General features: G+C 40.1%; 3 protein-coding genes across 8 annotated transcripts; all 3 read left to right on the forward strand.

Moving 5' to 3' along the window:
* Positions 1-6,661: 6,661 nt before the first annotated feature.
* On the forward strand, positions 6,662-9,722 carry LOC121782637 (pectin acetylesterase 8-like). The gene is made up of 13 exons (XM_042180568.1): positions 6,662-7,029; positions 7,325-7,446; positions 7,532-7,614; positions 7,697-7,826; positions 7,917-7,996; positions 8,120-8,206; positions 8,279-8,403; positions 8,487-8,547; positions 8,625-8,678; positions 8,764-8,841; positions 8,919-9,024; positions 9,096-9,241; positions 9,322-9,722. The coding sequence occupies exons 2-13, from the start codon at positions 7,329-7,331 to the stop codon at positions 9,448-9,450; spliced, it is 1,197 nt and encodes a 398-aa protein (XP_042036502.1). The 5' UTR covers positions 6,662-7,029; positions 7,325-7,328; the 3' UTR covers positions 9,451-9,722.
* A 4,265-nt stretch (positions 9,723-13,987) lies between these two features.
* Positions 13,988-17,829, forward strand: LOC121781108 (E3 ubiquitin-protein ligase RLIM-like). Of its 2 annotated transcripts, none has more exons than XM_042178803.1 (6): positions 13,988-14,345; positions 14,780-15,817; positions 16,758-16,952; positions 17,039-17,190; positions 17,360-17,470; positions 17,551-17,829. In XM_042178803.1, the coding sequence occupies exons 1-6, from the start codon at positions 14,184-14,186 to the stop codon at positions 17,591-17,593; spliced, it is 1,701 nt and encodes a 566-aa protein (XP_042034737.1). In that variant the 5' UTR covers positions 13,988-14,183; the 3' UTR covers positions 17,594-17,829. The 2 variants fall into 2 exon arrangements, with proteins under 2 accessions (XP_042034737.1, XP_042034738.1); XM_042178804.1 differs by having other exon boundaries at positions 17,060-17,190.
* Positions 17,830-18,859: 1,030 nt separating this feature from the next.
* Positions 18,860-24,195, forward strand: LOC121781107 (beta-amylase 8-like). Of its 5 annotated transcripts, XM_042178802.1 has the most exons (10): positions 18,862-19,496; positions 20,742-20,966; positions 21,473-21,553; positions 21,676-21,879; positions 22,256-22,450; positions 22,798-22,962; positions 23,120-23,380; positions 23,472-23,684; positions 23,748-23,967; positions 24,047-24,195. In XM_042178802.1, exons 1-10 carry the CDS (start codon positions 18,987-18,989, stop codon positions 24,061-24,063), a joined length of 2,091 nt encoding a protein of 696 aa, XP_042034736.1. In that variant the 5' UTR covers positions 18,862-18,986; the 3' UTR covers positions 24,064-24,195. The 5 variants fall into 5 exon arrangements, 3 of the variants coding, with proteins under 3 accessions (XP_042034734.1, XP_042034736.1, XP_042034735.1); XR_006046142.1 differs by lacking the exon at positions 24,047-24,195 and having other exon boundaries at positions 18,860-19,496; positions 23,479-23,684; positions 23,748-23,887; XR_006046143.1 differs by lacking the exon at positions 24,047-24,195 and having other exon boundaries at positions 18,860-19,496; positions 23,482-23,684; positions 23,748-23,887.
* Positions 24,196-24,219: the final 24 nt, after the last annotated feature.

Here is a 24,219-nt window from a genome sequence, read left to right on the forward strand (position 1 = left end):
AATTATTTGGCCCCACCTGAGCACCACCACTAATTGTCAATTGCCAAATAGTCCTATAGTTATAACAATGATCAACAAACTAGAATTCCATGTTTTTGGACGACTAAATTCCATGTTTTCATAGTTTCGACATTTCATGAACAATTCCAATTTTCAATTTTGCTATAGTGAGGAAATGCATGTATCTGATATAATTAAAATTTGAACTATGTGAAGCAAAATTCATTTCAAAATCAACGAACACTAAATAAAGATCAATAAATTGTACTACTTGAGGATTTAACTAATTTAGTCACCGCACGATTCAATGAATGTATTCAAGTTTCTACTCAAAGTTAATCACCACTGAGATTATATCTAGAATATAAGGGGGTGTTCGTTTGTCAAGATTAATTCTCATGATTAAATATGTATTATGTTTGGTTCATAAGATTGAACCCTTCAACTTAATCCTAAATGGATAGTCTCATGATAATTAGTCATAACCTCTCCCTCCAACTGAAATAATCTCACAACTTAATCCTAGATGGATAGTCTCATGATATTAGTCATGGCAACCGAACGCCACCTAAGTAGAGTATTAATTAAATTGTTGAAAACGACGAGATGCCTAACTATTATTCCAGCATAAACATTAATATAATTGTAATGTTAGCAAATACGCGACTCAATCTTGCTATCACAACAAGATCGATTCCGAAACAAGAAGAACAAACACTCGATATGAAAATGAATAAAGCTAAGAACAACTCTCGGAGAATTAATGGAAATCTTGTATTCAATTTCTTGTGGAAGATTACAAACTGATGGATGAAAAATCTTTCTCTCACTCTGCTTGCACAGCTCGGTTATTCACTCTATATAACACTAATCTAACAACCAAAACAAATCCAACGGCTGTCATTTAAGCTAACTAACTAATCGCATCCGACGGCTCACGTTTGTCTATGCATCAGTTAATAACAACGGCCAACACCGAACTCGACTAAGTTCGGCCAATACCGAGCACCAGCAAGCTCGGCTAATCACCGAGCACGATTAAGCTCGGCTAATCACCGAGCACGATTAAGCTCGGCTAATCACCGAGCTGCAATCAATCACCTAACAGTATATCAGTCCCTGCCGCGCACGATTAAGCTCGGCTAACACCGAGCTTGACTGATTGTGCAGTTTTGCCCCAATCCTCATAACAAATCTCCACCTTGGGACACAACTGGACAATCCACAGAGCATATCCATCTTCCACAATCACTCCAGCTGAATCAGATTCACCAAATCCATGCAATACTTCAACTTAAGTCCGGGTAACACCTTTGTTAGCATATCAGCAGCATTGTGCTCAGTAGCTACTTTCTCAATCTTTACTGAGCCCTTTTCAACTTCATCCCTCACAAAATGAAGCTTAACATCCACATGCTTGCTCCTCTCATGGAATGTCTGATGTTTTGATAGACATATGGCACTATTTGAATCACATAATACAGTCACAGCTTCTTGATCGACTCCAAAATCCGAGCAGATTCCTTTCAGCCACATGCTCTCCTTTACAGCCTCAGCCATGGAAATATATTCTGCCTCAGTTGTTGAGAGTGCCACCACAGATTGCAAACTCGATTTCCAACTTACAGCAGCTCCATACATGCAGAAAACATAGCCGGATTGGGACTTCCTTGTGTCAATGTTAGTTGCAAAATCAGAATAACAATATCCCAATAGAGGCTGTGTATCAAAATTCTTACTTCCATCAAACAGTATGCCATAATCCCGAGTGCCATTGAGATACCTTAATATCCATTTTAAAGCTTGCCAATGCTGTATACCCGGATCAGCCATGTACCTGCTCACAACACTTATTGCCTGGCTGATATCTGGCCTTGTACACACCATGGTGTACATGATACTCTCCACTATGTTTGCATATGGGACCTTATCCATTTCTCTTCTCTGTTCATCATCTTTAGGGCTTTGATTGCTGCTGAGCTTGAACTGTGAACTCAGGGGCATGCTCACTGGTTTGCTATGATCCATCTGGAATTTCTTGATCACACTACTGATATAATCCCTTTGAGTCAGCCATATCTGCTTGTGATCTCTATCTCTGATAATTTCCATCCCAAGAATCTTCTTGGCATCACCAAGATCTTTCATATCGAATTCAGATTTCAGATCAGCCTTCACTAACTCCACCTCTTCCTTATGCTCTGCAGAGATCAGCATATCATCTACATATAACAGTAGATATGCTACAGCAACTCCACCTCTTCTCTTGATGAACACACAGTGATCATACAAAGATTTTTCAAACCCAATCTTCTGCATGAACACATTGAACCTCAGGTACCACTGCCTTGAGCTTTGTTTGAGACCATAGAGACTTCTTTTTAGCAAACACACTTTCTTTTCATCTCCTGGCTTCACAAAACCAGGTGGTTGCTCCATGTATATTTTTTCTTCAAGTTCACCATGGAGAAAAGCAGTTTTAACATCAAGTTGTTGCAATTCCCAATCTCTTTGAGCAACTATAGCAAGTAATAGCCTGATGGAGCTGTGTTTGACAACAGGTGAGAAAATTTCATTGTAATCCACACCCTCCCTCTGTGTGAACCCCTTAGCCACCAACCTTGCTTTGAACCTGATATGGTTGTTGTTGAAGGCCTCAACCTTCTTTTTGTAAATCCATTTGCACCCTACTGTTTTCTGATCAGTAGGCCTCAGTACCAAGATCCATGTGTGGTTTTTATACAAGCTATCAATCTCCTCTTGCATAGCTAACAACCACTGATCCTTTTCAGGGCTTCTGATTGCTTCTTTATAAGATGAAGGTTCATGGTAATCCATCTGTTCAGCCACTGCCAGTGCATAGTGCATCATGTCATAATCATTAAATCTAGAAGGGAGCTTAATATTCCTCTTTGCTCTGTTTCTAGCAATCACTCTCTCTGGTGTTCTGATTTCAGCTTGCATTCCAGAAGCTCCACCACCACTGACATCAGATGTAGCATTTAGATCAGTCTGAGTTACATCTGTAGTTACTCTCTGGTTCTCCACCTCAAAATGAACTTTCTGATTATCCTTGTTGAGGAAAGGCATTTCAGATTCTTTGAAGATCACATCTCTGCTAACCACCACTTTCTTGTTTCCTTCCTCACAGCACCACAGCCTGTACCCACTGACTCCCATCTGATACCCAATCATTACACACCTGAGAGCTCTAGGTTCCAATTTACCTTGCTTTATGTGAGCATAAGCTCTACACCCAAATGGCCTCAGTTTTGAATAATCCCCATAAGATCCATACCATTTGCTGTCTGGGGTCTGATTTTCAATGGCAGCTGAAGGACATTTATTGATCAAAACAACAGCAGTAGAGGCTGCTTCACCCCAAAATGGTTTAGACATTCCAGACGCTATTAACATGCACCTCACCCTTTCAAGAATGGTTCTATTGATCCTCTCAGCAACCCCATTTTGTTGTGGGTTGTGAGGGACTGTTCTGTGCCTCTTTATCCCCTTATCTTTACAGAATCCATCAAATTCATGGGACAAGAACTCAAGCCCGTTGTCAGTCCTAAGACACCTCAATGGCTTTCCTTTCTCCAACTCAACACCTACACACCATTCTTGAAACCTCTGGAATGTTTCTGACTTGTCTTTCATTATTACTATCCAAACCTTCCTTGAAAAATCATCAACAAAGGATAAGAAATACCTGCCTCCTCCAAGGCTATTCACTGGTGCAGGTCCCCATATGTCACTGTGAACATATTGGAGAGGCTCTTTCGATGTGTGCTTGCCTACTCCATATGGCAGTTTTTTGCTCTTACCAAGTATGCACTCCTCACAAGATCCAATGTGTCTTTGTACATCAGACTCAGACATCTGAATTATGCCTTGTTTCACCAACTGCATCATCCCAGCAACTCCTACATGCCCGAGCCTTGTATGCCAATTGATGGTTTGTTGAGTTGAATTTGCAGAACCATCAATAGGCTCAGCTTGTAGATAATAGAGTACATTACTTCTGATAGCTCTCATAATTGTCTGGCCATCCTTTGTAACAAGCATTTCTCCACCATAAAGGGTCAATCTATAACCTATCTTCTCAAGAAGTCCCAATGAGATCAAATTTCTCTTGATGGATGGGATGTACCTTACATCAGTAAGCTTTCGCAGTGATCCATCTTCCATCCTCAAGCATATGTTCCCAACACCCCTTACATCACACACATGATCATCTCCTAGCAACACCGAGCCTTCAGATTCCTTTAAATCTTGGAACCAGTCAAGGTTGGAGGACATATGGAAACTGCAACCTGAATCCATGATCCACAGCCTTGATAATGGACTATCCTCCACCACATTGAGAGCTCTTGCCTCTTCAATTTCCTCAGTGATAGCTGCTGTACCATCTGCTTTGTGATTTTCAGCTTGTCTTTTCTTCCAAGCAAAGCAATTTTGCTTGATGTGTCCTGGTTTCTTACACCAAAAACAACTTCTTGACTCCTTCTGATCACCTTCCTTCGCACCCCGTGGTCTCCATTTATCAGATGAGGGTTTCTTGAATTTGAATTGTTTCTTTGATGCAGTCTTCACATTAAGGCTTTCAGCAGCTTGATCGATTTGCTTGCTGACAGATTTCTGCATTCCCTTCAGCTTTAATGCAGAATATACCTCCTCTAAAGTCACCTTCGAATCCCTTCCAAGAAGTATTGAGTCTTTGAATTGCTCAAAACTCTGAGGCAGAGCATTCAATAACATCAAAGCTTTATCCTCATCTTTCATGGGATCATCCACACCCTCAAGATCATCTATGCACTTGCGAAAATCTTCTAATTGATCTGCTAAGTTCTTGGAGTCAGAAAACTTGAAATTGAATAACCTTTGTTTGAGATGCAATCTATTTGAGATCGACTTCTCCATATAGATTTTCTCTAACTTCTCCCAAACTCCTGCGGCATCATCTTCCTTTTGAACCTCCCTCAAGACTCTATCGCTGAGGCACAAGACAATCGAGCTATACGCCTTGTATTCCAGTTCTTGAGATTTCGCCGCATCCATTCCTTGAATCTCCTCCTCATCCGCCTTGGATTTGACATAATCCCAGACTCCTTGCTGCATAAGAACAGCTTTCATTTTCAATCTCCACAGGCCGAAATCATTTTCGCCGGTGAACCGCTCAACGTCGAACTTCGTGGTAGACATTGTTGAATGCGTCGTCCTTCTTCGTTTTCCCACAGACGGCGCCAATTTGTAATGTTAGCAAATACGCGACTCAATCTTGCTATCACAACAAGATCGATTCCGGAACAAGAAGAACAAACACTCGATATGAAAATGAATAAAGCTAAGAACAACTCTCGGAGAATTAATGGAAATCTTGTATTCAATTTCTTGTGGAAGATTACAAACTGATGGATGAAAAATCTTTCTCTCACTCTGCTTGCACAGCTCGATTATTCACTCTATATAACACTAATCTAACAACCAAAACAAATCCAACGGCTGTCATTTAAGCTAACTAACTAATCGCATCCGACGACTCACGTTTGTCTATGCATCAGTTAATAACAACGGCCAACACCGAACTCGACTAAGTTCGGCCAACACCGAACTCGACTAAGTTCGGCTAATACCGAACTCGACTAAGTTCGGCCAATACCGAGCACCAGCAAGCTCGGCTAATCACCGAGCACGATTAAGCTCGGCTAATCACCGAGCTGCAATCAATCACCTAACAGTATATCAGTCCCTGCCGCGCACGATTAAGCTCGGCTAACACCGAGCTTGACTGATTGTGCAGTTTTGCCCCAATCCTCATAACAATAATCATTTATGGAGTACTAAACTAAGCACACAAAAAGGCAATTTACGAAAGGCTTAAGCAATACTACTACAAAAATAAATAAATAAATATATAAATAAATAAATAAATAAATAGGTCATAAAGATTAAAGGAGCTCCACTAGAAATGTGATGCAAAGTGAAAACGAATAGAGATGCGATCGCAAAAGAGACATATGCATATGCTTCCATAAAATTTAAAGCACCGCCATCACACGCGTCACTATTAACCAATCTTGTGATTTCATCTACATTTATTAATGTCCTATTTTCATTGAATTTGAATTTTTAAAAATATTAAAAAGTAAGTGATTTTTTTATTTAAATGAAAAAAACCCGTAATTGAGACTTATTTATTTTAGACCTAACGAAATATTAGTAAAATGGAAAATTACTATCATAGATAGACGGGGAGAGTATTAATAATTATAACTATAAATGGTTGCTCGCAGGGGCAGCGCAGTTGGCAACGAAGGGGTAGATCTTGCTGCAATGAGTCCGAGTTTGAATCTCACTGCTGTCGTGTAGTTACTTACATCTCTCAGGAACAAGTGTGAAGCCTTGGGAAATGGGCTTCAGGCAGTCAGTGGGTTAATGACCCCCTTAATTAGCTACTGCATACCCTGATTTGATGTCGGGCAGGAGTGTGGGGCTGCCAAGGCGACGGAATAGCCTTTTTTCTAACAAATTAATTTTTTTCCAAATAGAAACAATAAAGGTTTTTTTATTTCCTATTATAACGACTCAAATCTCCGATCTATTTATTGATCAGACAATCTTACCAATTGAGAAACATTCTAGTATCATTTTATAATTATGAAGTTAACAGAAACATTATTTTACATCAAAATGTCATGCAAAAAGTACAAAAACACAGTTGTCCATATGCAAAAGAGATTAAAAAAAGCCCTACCCATTTGAGAAAAATAATAACCTATATAAGCTCGATCGTAGAGCAAGACCATTTTACTCGACGAGAATAAGCGTCGGCAGCATCCTCTCGTGTTCTCTGCACTCAAATATAAAAAAATCCGACATCCAAAAAGCTGTTAATATAGTTAGCATATCACCATTGTTTCCTTTTCAATTCATTTCCTGCTGCTTATTTTGTAGCCTGAGACTGATTTCAGCTCCAAATGCTCAAGCTCCGAAGTGGGCTTTCGTTTGTTTGAGAGTTTTTAATTAAAGGTACGATTTTTTTTAATTTTGTTTTTCAAGAATCCCAAGTAATTTGAACATATTCCATTTTAGTTCCTTTTGTGGCAGTATTTTCTGTTTACGGAACAGTCAACAGTGTCGTAATCGAGCTGAAGATAATAGTTAGATTTGATGCTTGAACTAATTCTGGTAGAATGATATGTTCAACCGATAAGGGAAATAAAGATTCCAGCTTTGTTTGTTGATGACTAACAAACTATAGTAGTATAATAATAATATAAGATGGGAGATCTAAAGATGACATTTTTATTGTTTTCATGTGCAGAATAATGAGGGGTGGCTTATTGCAATGGCTGCACATTGTGATGTATGCGGCGATTTTGGTGAGAATTGAGAGCGTTTATGTGAATATCACCTATGTTCAAGATGCTGTGGCAAAAGGGGCAGGTAAAGATTGTTTTTTTAGCTAAGTTGCCTTAGTTTCTGAATGATTTTGTGAAACAGTGTTTGATTGGTTTGTGTTGTATCTCAGTGTGTTTGGACGGGAGTCCTCCGGCATACCATTTTGATAGGGGATATGGAACGGGAGTTAACAGTTGGTTGATTCAGCTTGAGGTTTGGCCTAATTTGAAAATTTTATTTGTTGTATTGGATGGTCTTGATAGTTCGATTTTGTGGTGGATTGTGTGGTTTATAGGGAGGAGGATGGTGCAACAATGTGACTAGTTGTCTTACTCGTAAGAGAAACCGGCTAGGCTCCTCGAAGCAGATGGTTAAACTGCTTCCTTTCTCTGGACTTTTGGGCAACAAGGCAGGGTTCAACCCTGGTATATATAGGCTTTGCTCGATTTGGAAGTTCGTTTAATGTGATTCGCCTGTTGATTGTTTACTTGATGAGTTTTGGCTCCACTTTCCAGATTTCTATAATTGGAATCGAGTGAAGATTCGATACTGTGATGGATCGTCGTTTACTGGTGATGTTGAAGCAGTGAATCCTGTGAGTCTTGAATAATAGCTACAACAAACTGTTTAATGATGAATTCTTGAATCTTTTTTTAGATGTACATTTTAGTAGGAATGAATTATAATTGTTCGTGTTCGTGTTTGTGTGTATGATTAGGCGACAGGACTTCACTACAGAGGGGCAAGGGTGTTTCTTGCTGTTATGAAGGACCTATTAGCAAAAGGACTGAAGAATGCTGAAAATGTATGATGATTTCGCCTCCGAATATAAGCTTTTTCTAGCTTGGATAAGCCCGTTAAAATCATGTGTACGCAGGCTATGCTATCTGGATGCTCGGCTGGTGGACTAGCCGTGATTCTTCATTGTGACAACTTCAAGAATCTCCTTCCCATCGGCACAAAAGTGAAGTGCCTCTCGGATGCTGGTTTTTTCATAAATACGTAAGTTTCACAGACTTCCGTTCGCCACACTTGCCTGTTCCCATTAGTATCAACATTCGTCGTTTCTTATTTTGTTGGAACAGGAAGGATGTATCCGGAGCTCAACATATAGAAGCTTACTTTAACGACATAGTAACAACACATGTGAGCCACTTTTCTCTCTTGTTTATGTGATGGTTCGTCTAGAAACAAAGAAGTTCGTTGATGCAACTAATGTGCAGGGATCTGCGAAGAATCTGCCCCCATCGTGCACCTTGAGAATGAAGCCGAGCCTTGTAAGATATTACTCCACAGAGTGTTGACATGGCATTTGGTTAAAATTATGCATCCGGCTCATGATGATATGTTTGAAAAATGCAGTGTTTCTTCCCACAATACTCTGCAAGAGGAATCCGGACGCCCCTTTTTCTTTTGAACGCCGCCTATGATTCATGGCAGGTTAGAAAGAAACATCACATTTTAGGCAAATTCTATCCGCTTCGTCTCCCTTGTTTATTGTCGTCTGTCTGAACCAGATAAAGAACATCTTGGCTCCCGCTGTTGCTGATCCACGAGGGCTCTGGCACGGCTGTGAGGCAGATATACAGAACTGCTCTCCCATTCAGCTCAAAATCATGCAAGGTAGTTAAAAGAAGAAACAGTCAGCAAATTATCTTGAATACTAATATCTTTTTTTTTCTTGTTTTAATCAGCTTTCAGATCAGAGTTTATCCGAACAATAAACGGATTAGGGTTGTCGATATCAAGAGGATTATTCATCAATTCTTGCTATGCACATTGCCAGACTGAAATGCAGGAAACATGGTTTAGGAGTGATTCTCCAAAGTTGAACAACAAGGTCATTTTGGTTGATTCTTCTCTTACATGTTTGTTGCAAATGTTTTCATTGCCATTGAAAGTGCATTATTTTTTGTGTAGACGATTGCTAAGGCTGTCGGCGATTGGTTCTACGATAGAAGCCCGTTTCAGAGGGGGGATTGCCCCTATCCTTGTGACAGGACTTGTCACAACCGCGCTTTTGATCCACAAGAGCACCCGTTGATATAGATAGGTTGTCGATTTGAGAGGACGTATCGATGATCGTTTAGAGTTTATATAGATAGAAATATATAGGATTATTTTGTTACTTCATTGGAGAGGGGGGAAACATAGATGATTTATCAAGATTTATGAAGAAGGAAAAATAAAACAGGCTTGCAGGATTAAATATTTAGCTCCTTGTAACTCATTTTGATTGCGTTATAAATGTAAGTGTAGTTATGGAACACATGTATTGATTACATTATTCTTTTTAAAACAAATTTATTAACTGTGTTGTAGTTGCTGGTGTTTTAATTTTTTTGAATGTGTCCCGATAAGATAATGACTCAACAACTCATCAACAACATGTCAACATCATAATTTTGTAACTGAATATCAACATAGACATAGTATTTTCTTGATATGGGAGAAGAAACCAGCAAAATTTAATGCCTGCTTTTAGAAAATGCTTTAATATATTTTGGGCTCATTTTATGGCCCAATATGATTGAACAATAATTAGAAATTTTGAAATTGGGCCGACTGCGGTGGCCCCATTTTCTCAACAGATTCGTATCTTGTTAGGATTCGCACACACAAGGCTTTCACACACTCAATAAGATCACACACACACTCACTGTTGTATGAGATCACACAATGCAGAAAACACACACACTCACACTTTGAGTATTGAAGATGATAATCTTGGAGAGAAAACTGGAAAACTCTTTATTGATTAAACTCTACTCTAAACTACATACACGATGAGCTATTTAAGCTCTATAATCAAGTAGCAACTGCTACTAACTAACTACAAGAAGAATCAAGAAAGCAAGAAGAATAACCGCTACATCTCAGCTAACTAACTGCTGCTCCAACGGCTAGTTCGGCTAGGTTGCTTCTTCCTTCTCGGTTTAAGACCGAACTCCTTCCTCGGCTCAAGACCGAACTCCTTCTCGGCTTACAACCGAACTCTTCCTTCTCGGCTCATTCCAGCTCAACGCCGAGCTTCCTTACCGAGCTTCCTTACCGAGCTTCCTTACCGCTGAGCTTACCGACTTCTGCCTTCTTCTTCTCGGCTAGTTCCAGGCTAGTTCCAGCTCGGTAAGCCGAGCTTACCGAACTCCTTTCTAGCCGAGCTTCTTCCAACTGAAATGAGCACTCCATTATTACAATTCTCCACCTGAGGGCTCATCTCAGTTCTTGCACAAACATTGATCAATTTCTTGCAATGATCAAACTTGTCTCTACCTAGAGACTTTGTTAGCATGTCAGCCGGATTGTGCAAGGTGTTAATCTTAATCACCTTCACTCTCCCCTTTTCATCTGTATTCAGCTTGGATTTGTCCACCAAAATCCATGTTTTGTTCTTGAGTAAAGACTCTATTTCCTCATTCATGGCTTCAATCCATCTTTCTCTATCTTTACTCTGCATAGCTTCTTTATATGTGAGTGGATCTGCACCATCAATACCTTCAGCTGCACACAGAGCATAATACACAACATCAGAGAACTTTGTTGGTGGCCTTGTTTCTCTTCTAACTCTGTCCCTTGCAAGCTGATAGTCTCTGATAGAGTCTGATATAGACTCACCAGCCTGGTTGCCCTGAGTTGGAGCCTCTTCTTTATCTGAATCAGACTCACTCCCTGAGTCAATAACTCCACCTGCTCCTAGGCCAACCCCCACAGGCTCCACCTTGAAGAAATCACCCTCATCTTCACTGGAGTCCAGCTTATCTTTCAGGTATGGCATCTGATCCTCCAAGAACACTACATCCCTACTCACCAAGACCTTCTGCTTACCGGGCTCAATACACCAGAGCCTATACCCCTTAACACCCCTCTGATACCCCAGCAAGATACATTTCAGAGCCCTAGCTTCAAGCTTACTTTGCCTAGCATGAGCATAGGCCACACACCCAAACACCTTGTATTTTGAGTAGTCACTATGAGCTCCATACCACATGTAATCAGGAGTTTCAGATTTCAGGGCAGTAGATGGGCATTTATTGATGAGATAGGCTGCTATATACACAGCCTCACCCCAGAATCTGCTGCTCAAACCAGACCCAAGAAGTAGGCACCTCACCCTCTCTAGGATTGTCCTATTCATCCTTTCCACAACACCATTTTGCTGAGGATTACCAGGAACAGTCCGGTGCCTCTTCATACCCTTCTCTTTACAAAACAGATCAAACTCAGCAGACAAGAACTCTAGGCCATTGTCTGTCCTTAAGCATTTAACACTTCTACCCTTCTCTAGCTCAACCTCCTTACACCATATTTTGAACTTTGTGAGTGTTTCAGATTTTTCTTTAAGAATATATACCCACAACTTCCTTGTATAGTCATCAATGATAGCTAGATAATACTTTCCTCCACCAATTGAACACACCGGTGAAGGCCCCCAAAGATCACTATGTATGTAGTCTAAAGGGGCTGTAGAAGAGTGAATACCTGTAGGATAGGGTGCCTTCTTAGCCTTTCCAAGTATACACTGCTCACAGGGGTCCATCTTGTTGAAATCTCCAGAGATCAGACCCTTCTTGATGAGTTCTTTCAAGCTTCCTTCGGCTGGGTGGCCCAATCTCTTGTGCCATAGCATTATGGAATCATCTGACACTGCATTGCTTTCTCCATCAACAGCCTTAGCCTTCAGATAATAGAGAATATGCTCTCTGTCAGCCTCCATCATCACTGCATCTCCAGATTTCACAAACAATTTTCCTTGACTCATCAATATGGTGAACCCTTTCTGTTCCAGCATTCCCAATGAAATGAGGTTCCTCTTCACTTCTGGAATATACCTCACCCCAGTTAGGATCTTTATAGAGCCATCTTGTAGGCTTAGCTTTACCTTCCCTATTCCTTTGATCTGACAAATGTGGTTATTACCAAGAACAACCGTACCCGATGCTTCTTGAAGATCATGAAACCAGCTTCTATTGGGGCACATATGGAAGCTGCATCCCGAGTCCATTATCCACCTATGACTGACCCCACTATCACTGATATTCATGAGTTGAGCCGGGGGATCAGCACTCTCCACACAATCAGATTGATTGTGTCCCTCAGAGGCCATCTTTCTCTTCCATGCATGACAATCTTTCTTCAAATGTCCAGGTTTCTTGCACCAATAGCAAGCTCTGGTTTCCTTCTGAGCATCTGAACTTGAGGGTTTAGGGCCCTCAAACTTCTTCTTGAAGTTCTGCTTCTTGAACTTCTTCACATTCAAGGCCTCTGCAGCTTGAACATTGGAGCTTGCAGAGCCTCTGTTGGCTGTCTTCTGGAGTTCTTTGGCCATCAAGGCTGAATAGACTTCTGCATAGGTGATAGGTTTATCTCTTCCATAGATAATTGCATCACTTAGCTGGTCATACGAGCTAGGCAAGGCATTCAATGTGAGAATGGCCTTATCCTCATCTGAGATCTTGACATCAACAGATCCCAGGTCATCAATGATCTTGTTGAACTCCTCTAGCTGCTCAATGATGGACCTATCTCCAGAAAAACTATAGGCATACAGCCTCTTCTTGAGATACAGCCGGTTAGCCAAGGATTTGGCCAAGTAAACTTCATCTAACTTGTCCAAGATCTCCACCGCAGTCTTGGCTTCTTGAACTTCCCTCAAGACCTTATCTCCAAGGCACAGAATCACTGCAGAATGTGCCTTGAGCTGCATTTCCTCCATCTTTGCCTGAGCTTTTTCATCAAGCATTGGAGCCTTTCCTTTCTCCTCTGGTTTTGCAAGAACTGCCGCCAAGCCTTGTTGAATTAAAACCGCCTTCATCTTCATCTTCCACAGGCCATAATCATTCTTGCCTGTGAACTTTTCTGCATCAAGCCTTGCTGCCATCTCTGAAACCGTTTGATCCTCTGCAAATCAGCTTCAATATCCCTTTCCCACAGACGGCGCCACTTGTTAGGATTCGCACACACAAGGCTTTCACACACTCAATAAGATCACACACACACTCACTGTTGTATGAGATCACACAATGCAGAAAACACACACACTCACACTTTGAGTATTGAAGATGATAATCTTGGAGAGAAAACTGGAAAACTCTTTATTGATTAAACTCTACTCTAAACTACATACACGGTGAGCTATTTAAGCTCTATAATCAAGTAGCAACTGCTACTAACTAACTACAAGAAGAATCAAGAAAGCAAGAAGAATAACCGCTACATCTCAGCTAACTAACTGCTGCTCCAACGGCTAGTTCGGCTAGGTTGCTTCTTCCTTCTCGGTTTAAGACCGAACTCCTTCCTCGGCTCAAGACCGAACTCCTTCTCGGCTTACAACCGAACTCTTCCTTCTCGGCTCATTCCAGCTCAACGCCGAGCTTCCTTACCGAGCTTCCTTACCGCTGAGCTTACCGACTTCTGCCTTCTTCTTCTCGGCTAGTTCCAGGCTAGTTCCAGCTTGGTAAGCCGAGCTTACCGAACTCCTTTCTAGCCGAGCTTCTTCCAACTGAAATGAGCACTCCATTATTACATATCTCAGCAGAAATGGCGTCACACCAATTTCGAATTGAATCCCAAAGGCTCAAATTCTGCCACATTTCACGCTCCCCTACCCCACTGCACCATGCTTGCAATCATTAGCTGGTGAATACTGATACAGTTTGCTTGAATCGCAATTATTACCATCAAATTCTGGATCTGGACAAGTTGTAAGCAATCCAGCATTCTGCCAGTGATTGCGGCGGATCTTCGCTCAGCATTTGTTTCAATGACGATTGAATGAAAAGAGAATGGGATTGAGCAGTAGCAAGCACAATGCTGCCGGCCGATTGCCTTCTTCCTCTTCTTCTTCGTCGTCTGGAGGTGCCATTCGAAGGAGTCGATCCAGCCGAAGCAGAGTTTTGAAGTCGTCTTGTCTCGGATCTCACTGCGATAATCGTGATGAACGACAGGTGATTTTTTTTGTTTAATTCGTTTAGATTTTTTCGGTGATTTTTTGTAGATCCAATTTATGTTTCAGTTGGAAGATGGCGGAGTTGGTGTGCATGTAATTTCATCATTTTTATATTGTGCGGAATTGGTTAAAATCAGCTTCGTTTTGGTATGTGCTATTAAAATTGTGAATATGGGAAAATTGTGGGAAACTTGATTGAGTTAGGCATTTCTTCCTGCACTCTGATTTAGCGTAAGAACATGAATTGATGGAAATTTTGATATTGACATTGGCTTGGCGTAGCTGATTTAACTCGTGCCCTTTTGGAAGTAATCAGTTTGTCAATCATTAATCTGTTGACAAATTGCCAATAGTTCATTGCTCACAACTATTACATTAGGTTAATGAACATTATGAAAATGCCAACGAAGTGACATCGTGTTGAGATTTCAGGTCTCGGATGGCCCAACTGTAGAAAATGGAAAGACTGCCTTCTGTCCAAGTGAGAATAAATTAGGCTCTTGTCCAGTTTCAGCAGAATGTTACAGGACAGAAAAAGCTGAGGAGAGCAATGACATGAACTGTATAAACTCTGGCATTCAGCTCCACGAGTGGGGTGAGCCTAGCTTCACCAATAATGCCTCTACAGAAGGCAACAGTTCCTCTCGTTCATTTAATCCCCCTAGCCGGTTCCTTTCTCGCCTCAGTATTAATCCCGGAAACTTGAGCTTCCGTCTCACAAGAGGTGACAGTTTGGGCTCCACTAGATCTTACCTTGCACCTTCAATGGGTCTCACAACTTCAAATGACGAAGTAGAAGAATGTGCTGATCCCTCTAGTAGCTATGTAAATAGAAATGAGAGGTCACAAGGCTGTGATTTTTTTCCTGCTTGCTTCACCAGTAGGTCTCCTGAAAGGCAAGATGAAAATAATGCATCTAGCCCAAATCCTGTGTTTTCCAGAAGTTTTCAAGATAGCCGACAGTTAAATAATGGTCAGGACATACTGAGAAATAGAAATAATACAACAGTAGATAGCAATACCAATTTATTTTCTCCTTTAGATCATGTAAACACTGATGATGATGGAATAAGGCATGCTGCAAGACAGTTTGCTCGAGACCCTGCCGAACGGAATATTCGGTTCAGTAGAACATTAAGTGTTGGTAGGCTTCGTGACAGAGTTCTTCGTAGAACTGCTGCTTCTGATTTGGAGTCATATAATTTTCAGCAAGACAGGGAGGTGGGGCTTGCTCATCAGGATACCGTGGCACAGGGTTTAGGCCATGCAGAACTGGATGCAACATCCGATGATAATAGCTTTAGTCATCAGAATACCTCTGACAATGTCATATCCAGTTTTCCTAGCCCCTTTTACGGTAATCAAAATAATGCATATGGAACCCCACGAGCAGCTAGAGAGACCAGGTATAGAGATCTACTGGAACATAGATCAAATTTCATGGAGCGCCGGCGAAGAATAAGATCACAGGTAGTTTAATCTTTCTCACTTATTTTCACATACAATTGTAAATTTTGGTAATAAATGCAACTAATGCTTTCTCTTGAATTTTATGTATTCTACTTCCTCTTTCATTTTTTGACATCATGAGTACACTATCTAACATGGACATAAGATTTGGAGGTAATTTGGATTTTAGGTCCAGAACCACCTTTCCTTCTGTCTTGCCCTATCCTATATAGTAATTTATATCTATATCTTTATTTAACAAGCTATCCCATTTTAGTTCACACACAAACACACACACAGATCTATAACTGACACACAAGATCTAGCCGGAGTTATTATGAAAGTAGCTAAAATAATTATGTAAGTAGTGAACCTTGAATTCCTTAAGGCCAACCATGTTAGATTGGTAAGCTACATACATGCACTGGCTACCGATACTTCGAATTTCTCCTTCCGAAACTCTGTTGATGAAAATAAGAAACCGCAAGAGCTTTCTTCTAACTATTATGGGCTCAGTTTTAGTAATAATAATTTTTTCAATGTTTTTGCTTACGTTGACGAATTCATCTCTGAAGTCTGAATACACCTTTTACAAATTAACCCAAGAAAATGAACTTCGAGATTTTATGTCTATGTGTGTGAGTGTTTCCACATTTGGTCTTCCTTTTTGTGTGCTTAAGCTTGGGGCATCTGATAGGGAATCAAAATGGCTTCTAAACATGTGTAAACATCTTCTCTTATATTTCTTGAATACTGAAACCTGCAAAGTGCAAACCATGTTTAGGATATTTGAGATAAATGCATGCAGCCATTTTAATATCTGAACAATACTGAGCCTTAACAATTTAAGCTATCAGGTTCTTATGACGGTGACCTTTTTATCCATAATTCCAAAAATAATGTTTCTATGCAGCTCACATCCATGCTGTGTATAACTAACAATCCACTAATCTTCTCTTAGGTGCATGCACTTCAGAGACCTGGAAGCCGATTTGAGAGCTTGTCTGCTCAGGAGAGGTCTTGCATATTATCTGGTCAGCATCAAGGAGGTAATTGTACTTGTCGAATTGCTGCTCGAGAGCCTAATTCAAATGATGATGCTAATGCTAGGGCTAGCATATCAAGAATTGTCATGCTAGAAGAGGCTTTATTTGAGGTAATGTAATTGATCTCCCTGTATGATGCGCATGCCTTTTTCTTTGGTAAAATGGGGTGAGATCTGTTGCATTCATTTTTAATTAGGTTCTGGATGAAATTCACCAGCAATCTGTCGTCTTGTCTCGGCCTTCTGCTTCTTCAATTGGATCTGTTCCAGCACCCATTGAAGTGGTGGACTCCCTGCCTATGAAGATATTTTGTAAATTCAGAAGGAAGTCATGTGAAGATACTGCACAGTAAGTGAATGTTATGAATCATAATTTGCAACGCAGGTTTATCCCATTTCTGGAATATCTTTAGCATGCTTTGCATTTTTCATGGATACTTTTGAAACTACTCATCTAATGTTGGAGACAGCTAGATGATATCCTGTTATTTAAACCCACGTCCCTTAAACCCAAGCAGGTGTTACATTTGTCTTGTTGAGTATGAAGACGGAGACAGCATGCGAGTACTACCTTGCCATCATGAATTCCATCGAGCATGTATTGATAAATGGCTCAAAGAAATCCACAGGTGTCTCTTCTAACCTATGGTATGATGGTTGGCGAAATTCGTCCTTGATGAATAACCTGAGGTAACCGTTTTGTTCTCAGGGTATGCCCACTTTGCAGACGGGACATCTGCCGACCTCGCTAACTACGGGGAGCTGTTGATGGCAAAATCACATGTTTTGCAAGATCAACTCAAACTGCTTCGTTTGTCTTGTGGAGAGAGGATCAGTTAGCTCCCTTCCACTACCTTTGTTTGTGCGGTGTTGTTCTAGTTTGGTAGGTTTGGGTTACAGGGTTAAAATGGTAATCCTTCAGCTTGGTTTGAATTGTGTAATCTCTCGCTTTTCAACTGCTCGATATATTGGAATGTCTATTTCCCTCTCTGCTCTATAGAGAATTGCAAGTAAGAAAATAAAAACTAGGGTTCGTTGTAAAGGCTTGTCAATTTTTAAATAAGTAAGATATAATCATTAAATCGTATTCCATGGGGGTGTTTGGTTGGCAAGATTAAATCTTATGATTAAATATGTATATGTTTGGTTCATAAGATTGAACCCTTCAACTTAATCCTAAATGGATAGTCTCATGATAATTAGTCATAGCCTCCCCCTTCCAACTAAAATAATCTCACAACGTAATCCTAGATTGATAGTCTCATGATATTAGTCATGACAACTGAACGCCACCCATATGAACATTATTCAACAATAGATGGAGACTGAAATAATTAATTTTGGAAAAAATATCATGTAAAATTAATTTTGACTTACAAGTCTTGACCTCTTATCCTTAGAGTGACCACAATAAGACGCCGCGATAAGGCGCTGGGAGTAGGGCAGCAGCGCTCTATTGCACGGACAAGTTTTGTGATACAATAATGTGATTTGTGATAAAATGTGATATAATAATGGATCAAAAATGTGATACAATAATGTGATTTGTGCCAACAATTGAAAAAATAATGTGATTTGTAGCTGTGACGTGTCCCCTATTGGGCTAGACAAGTTTTTTGTAGTTGTGGATAAAATTTATGGCTTGACCTTGGATTTGACCAAACTATTGTGGACACTTTTATAAATCTGCCAATGTCAGTTCACATACAATCTTTGAATCCAAATATCATGTGGAAGTTCCAAATGTGAACTTACTGAAACTTTAAGAAACGTAATACTATTAACTGCAAATAGTTAAAAGTAAAACAATCATAAAATTTAATCAAATTTTGATCAATTTCATAATTTTTAAAATAGTATCATACTATATAAGATACATATTAATTATAATAAAAATGAAATAGAGATTTTTATTAATCGGACCAAAATAATACTAATATGATACTCCACGTTTATCGTACACTAAAGTACTTTTGACATTTTATTAGATAAAGGTTATTCTACTGATGCAAAATTGCAAATAGCGCTATCTGGAGAGTGCGAAATGCAAATAATGATAAACCAGCAACGAAGATTGTGTGTGTGATAGTGCGAGAAGGAGAGAGCTAACAAACGGTGGTGACTGAGCGAGGAGATGCAGCAACGATGAACACCAACGGCAACGCAATGAACCACTGTTTCACCGCTGCAGCTCAGGATCTCGATCCACAACACTCGCCGCCGCCGCCGGCCACCAGCACCTCCACCCAACCGTACCACCAGCAACCCCAGCCGCAGCGCCGCCTCCGCGGCTTCGCCGCCACAAACTCCAACAGCAACGCCGCAGCAAACACCACTCCAATAAAGAGCAGGAAGGAGAGAGACAAGGAGAAGGAGCGAACGAAGCTCCGAGAGCGCCACCGCAGAGCAATCACCAGCCGAATGCTCGCCGGTCTCCGCCAGTACGGGAATTTCCCCCTCCCTGCGCGCGCCGACATGAACGACGTCATCGCCGCACTCGCTCGGGAGGCTGGCTGGACCGTTGAGCCCGACGGCACCACTTACAGGCAGACGCCGCCGCCGCCCCCTCCAATGCAGCCGCAATCGCAATCGCAGCCGCCTCCTGCCTCTCATTTCAATTCCGTTCAGCAAAATAATAGTAATGCCTCTAACGTGGTGAGTGTTTTGAAAGTTTTGGAATAAGAGGTTTCAGTGGCATCTTATTATGTGAATTATAAGTTTTAAGACTGAACACGTATTAACTGATAGATATGGAGTTCTTGTGGTGATGCTGTCGTTTTTGTGATGTCTGTAGTGAACTTGTGACTCAATTTGAGAATTCAGTATGGAAAGGAAAGAAAAAACTGAAGGAAGTTGATTTGGTTTATTAACCTTGAGATTTGGATCAGATGCTAGTTTTTAAAGCTCTGAAGTTTTTTGTTTACTGATCATTTATGGACATAATAGAAAAGAACCTGAACAATGTAGGTTACATATAATAAACGAGTTGGGTATTTTGGCACTACTGATGAGTTAAGTTTCTCTAAGTTGGGGAGAATGGTTGTTGTGCTTCCAATTGCGTACAAAAGCTTAACACCTCGTGCCAAACAAATGGAATAGATTGTACTCAACAATTTCAGTTATTGGTTTTGTGGAAAGTAATCCATGGTGGAATGGGTATGCTGATCATTAGTCCTCTTTATCCTTACACTTTCAGTTATGCCAACAAATACTAACAATCTAGGAAGTAGGAACCCAGACTACTAGAAATAGTTTTTCCCTGGATTGGACTCTGTGCCAATGGAAATGGTAAACCAATATCGCTATCTCTTAAGTATGCATTGCTAGCTCCTGGCTTCAATACATACAATGATTTCCTACCTCCAAACTGTTAGAATTTCTTTGTTTGAAAATTGTTCTCACAATCAAAGTTCTGTTGGATTGGGTCTCATGGGAGCAAAAGGTCCCTTCTCTGTTGGAAATCTTCTCATTACCATTGAAAGGCGAAAGAGTGTTCTACCCCTGCCCTTTACTAAAGAGACTTGCATAGTTGTATAAAAATTATCAATAAAAGTTTAGATATCTTGACAAATCAGATCTTTCTCCCTGCAGATGACATGATATGCTATCTTTATTTATGTTCTGTAGATGATATATTTATTTGCCACAGAGTTAACTAAAGCAGAGAGAGCTTGATGTTGTATTCTTCTATGACTATTATCCAAATTTGATTCTCAGGGAATTTGATTATGTGTTAATGGAGAGTTGGATTGGTACAGACCAAGTTCATTTTATTTAGAAAAAGTGACTCTTCTGTTGTATGTCATCTCGTGGTTGTAGGTATCGTGTTTGACTGCTGTTTTATATCACTCATGTGACAGAACTATACAGTGTTTCTGATTAGCTGCTGCTAACTTGAAGCAGGGTGTAAATCCAGTCCGGTCAGTTGAAAGCCCATTATATTCTGGTGCTTTGAGAAATTGTTCTGTGAGGCCATCAGTTGATTGTCAGCCTTCAACTCTCAGAGTTGATGAGAATTTGTCACCAGCATCCCTTGATTCAATTGTTGCAGAAAGGGATGCAAAGCTTGACAAATATTCAAGTGCCAGCGCCAGAGACTCCCCTGAATGTTTGAAGACAGGCCACGTATAAACTCTCTCTGAAAATTTATGCTACCTTCTGAAGGAAACTTTGACTTAATTTGCTTAGTCATTCATCTGACTTAATAAAGTTATTAAAGTAATTTCTGGCACTCATATTGGTTGAAGATTATTGCATATTATGGGAATCTTATTTGTATTTATCCAAACTTAGTACTCATTTGCCTTAGCTAACTCCTTCACCTATATGTAGAACATTATGACCCAAACCAGTATCTTGTATCTCTGTCCACATAAAGAAATATGTTTGGCATTCTTTAAAACAAAGAGGAACCAAAAATGAAATCTTCATCATGTTGTTAGGTTCTTTTATATATACACTATAATAGTACTAGTTTTACATGGCGAAGGCATGCAAACTTGGGTTAAGTGTTCCTGTATGGTTGTCTAAGATTTTGGTGCTAAACTTCATGTTCAAGGCATTGCTCGGGGAGAAACATACTGCAGTTGTGCATAATGAATAATTCTCTACATCATGGTCGATTCTTGCAGCTTGTGCAAGATGTTCACTGCAGGGAGCATGGAAACGGTCTTACTGAAACCTCTTACATCCCTGTTTATGTGAAGCTTGCAGTAAGTATTCTTTCAAAATCTTTTTGGAGTATTTAAAATAATAGCCTAACATATTACTCTTGAACATCTCCTGTGTATAAGTTTGTTTATATGCAATACCTTTTCTGGATTGGATTTTGCAGACTGGCTTAATCAGCAATTTCTGCCAGTTGATGGATCCTGAAGGTGTTAAAGTGGAATTACAACATCTGAGGTCTTTGAATGTTGTTGGTGTTATCGTAGATTGTTGGTGGGGAATCATTGAAGCTTGGACACCAAAGAAGTATGAATGGGCAGGCTACAGGGAAATGTTCAACATTATTCGTGAGTTTGGGATGAAATTGCAGGTAATGAGGTTTCAAGAATGTTTATTAAACTCTTTGACCCCTGACTATTGAGTATCCTACTTTCACATGGTTCAACAAGTAATTGATATTTCACGATTGAGGGCGCAATACCATTTGTAGTGGCGGTTCTCAAACTTATACTAACATATCATATAAGATCAAATAAAAAAATCTCTACTTGGGGGATTCTTCCTGTAATATGAAAATATTAGTCTAGAAAATGATCATATAATTTGAACACCATTTTTGAATATTTTTTCATGGTTCTCAATATCCATTTTCTACGCTTACCCCCAAAGTCGTTAGTATTTTTTATGCTAACTAGTTTCCTAAGGTATACTTTTGGTGAATATTCTGAAATCTCTCTTTTCTGAAGGTGGTAATGGCATTTCATGAATACGGAGGACCTGATACAGGTGGAATATTTATCTCCCTCCCTCAGTGGGTATTGGAAATTGGGAAAAACAACCAGGATATATTCTTCACAGATCGTGAAGGAAGAAGAAATACTGAGTGCCTTTCTTGGGGCATTGACAAGGAACGAGTACTTAAAGGAAGAACTGGCATCGAGGTAGTTAGCTATTCTTTTATCATCCTTTGTTCCAAGTGAACGGTTCATGGATCTGCAGCATAATTCTTGTTCAGTTTGCTTCACCAATAAAATTCAAGAATCTAAGTTACCGCATTAAATTCCCAAACCATCCTCAATAATTATTCATGTATAATGTTCTCTCCTTGAAGTTCCTAGATTTAGTACTTGATCCATGATTTGCTTCTAACATTTACCTCTTTATTCATATCAGTTATAGGAATTAACTATGTTTGTTGCTGTCCTTTGGAATGATGATTTTATGCAGCTCGACAAACAGAATAAGAAATTTTATTTGTACATAAACCAGTATGTTTCTGTAATTTCAGATCTATTTTGATTTCATGAGAAGCTTCCGAACTGAGTTTGATGACTTATTCACTGAGGGCCTCATTTCTGCTGTTGAAGTTGGGTTAGGAGCTTCTGGAGAGCTGAAGTACCCTTCATTTTCAGAAAGGATGGGCTGGAGATATCCGGGTATTGGTGAGTTTCAGGTATCTCATAAAATCTAAGTATCTTTTGAATTTTATCTTTGAAATTTCTTTTAGCTGGACAAAAGTGGTAAAATCTGCTCTATCTTGCATATTAGTACAAAAAAAATGCATATTTCAATATTGCATCCTGATATTTCTATGATTTTCATCTTTCCAGTGTCACGATAAATATTTGTTGCAAAATCTCCAAAGAGCTGCAAAACTCCGTGGACACTCATTCTGGGGCCGAGCCCCTGACAATGCTGGTTATTATAATTCTAAGCCACATGAGACAGGATTCTTCTGTGACAGTGGTGATTACGATAGCCACTATGGACGCTTCTTCCGGCATTGGTATACTCAGGTCTTAATAGACCATGCTGACAATGTTTTGTCCCTGGCAAGTCTTGCCTTTGATGATATACAGATAGTCGTCAAGGTACTCATTCACATGTCCGACGTCTTGTGATATTCCCCCTCGAGTTTTATGTTTGTATATTAGGAGGATAACTAACAGATCTATGATCTAGATTCCAGCAGTTTACTGGTGGTACAAGACAAGTAGCCATGCTGCAGAGCTCACTGCTGGCTTCAACAACCCTTCTAACCAGGACGGTTATGCTCCATTGTTTGAAGTGCTGAAAAAGCACGCCGTCACCATGAAATTTGTCATCTCGGGATTTCAGGCTCCATACCCGGAGATTGATGAAGCATTGTCTGATCCCATGGCCCTGAACTGGCAGGTTAGTTGTCTTTAGTTCACTTAGAGTGACCAATTGCCCTTGGTAACGTTTTCATGGATGCAGGTCCTTAACTCAGGTTGGGACAAAGGGCTTAATGTTGCAGGCCAGAATGGGCAGCCATGCTACAACAGAGAAGAATTCACGAGGCTGGTCGAGACAGCAAAGCCAAGAGACCATCCTGACCGCAGACACTTCTCTTTCTTTGCCTTCCAACAACCTTCGCCTTCAAGCCAAAGAACCATATGCTTCCCGGAGTTTGATTACTTCATTAAAAGCATGCACGGTGAGCCACATTTATCCTCTCGTATTTCTTGTTTTTCCATTTTGGGTCTCGTCTCATAATCTCAAGCTTTTAACTGCAGGAGAAGTCAGTAGCTAAAATTCCTAATTGGCTGTACTAAAAAGTTTTTCTTGTAAAGTCCAACCCTAATTATTTTCTATGTAGACGTAATTTCAAGACTTTTCTATGTTAAAAGAGTATATTCACCAATCACCACGATTAAATGAACAAGTAATGTTTATCTCTCTGCATATG

This window comes from Salvia splendens, chromosome 20 (genome assembly GCF_004379255.2).
Source record: "Salvia splendens isolate huo1 chromosome 20, SspV2, whole genome shotgun sequence".
Classification (NCBI taxonomy): Eukaryota; Viridiplantae; Streptophyta; class Magnoliopsida; order Lamiales; family Lamiaceae; genus Salvia; species Salvia splendens.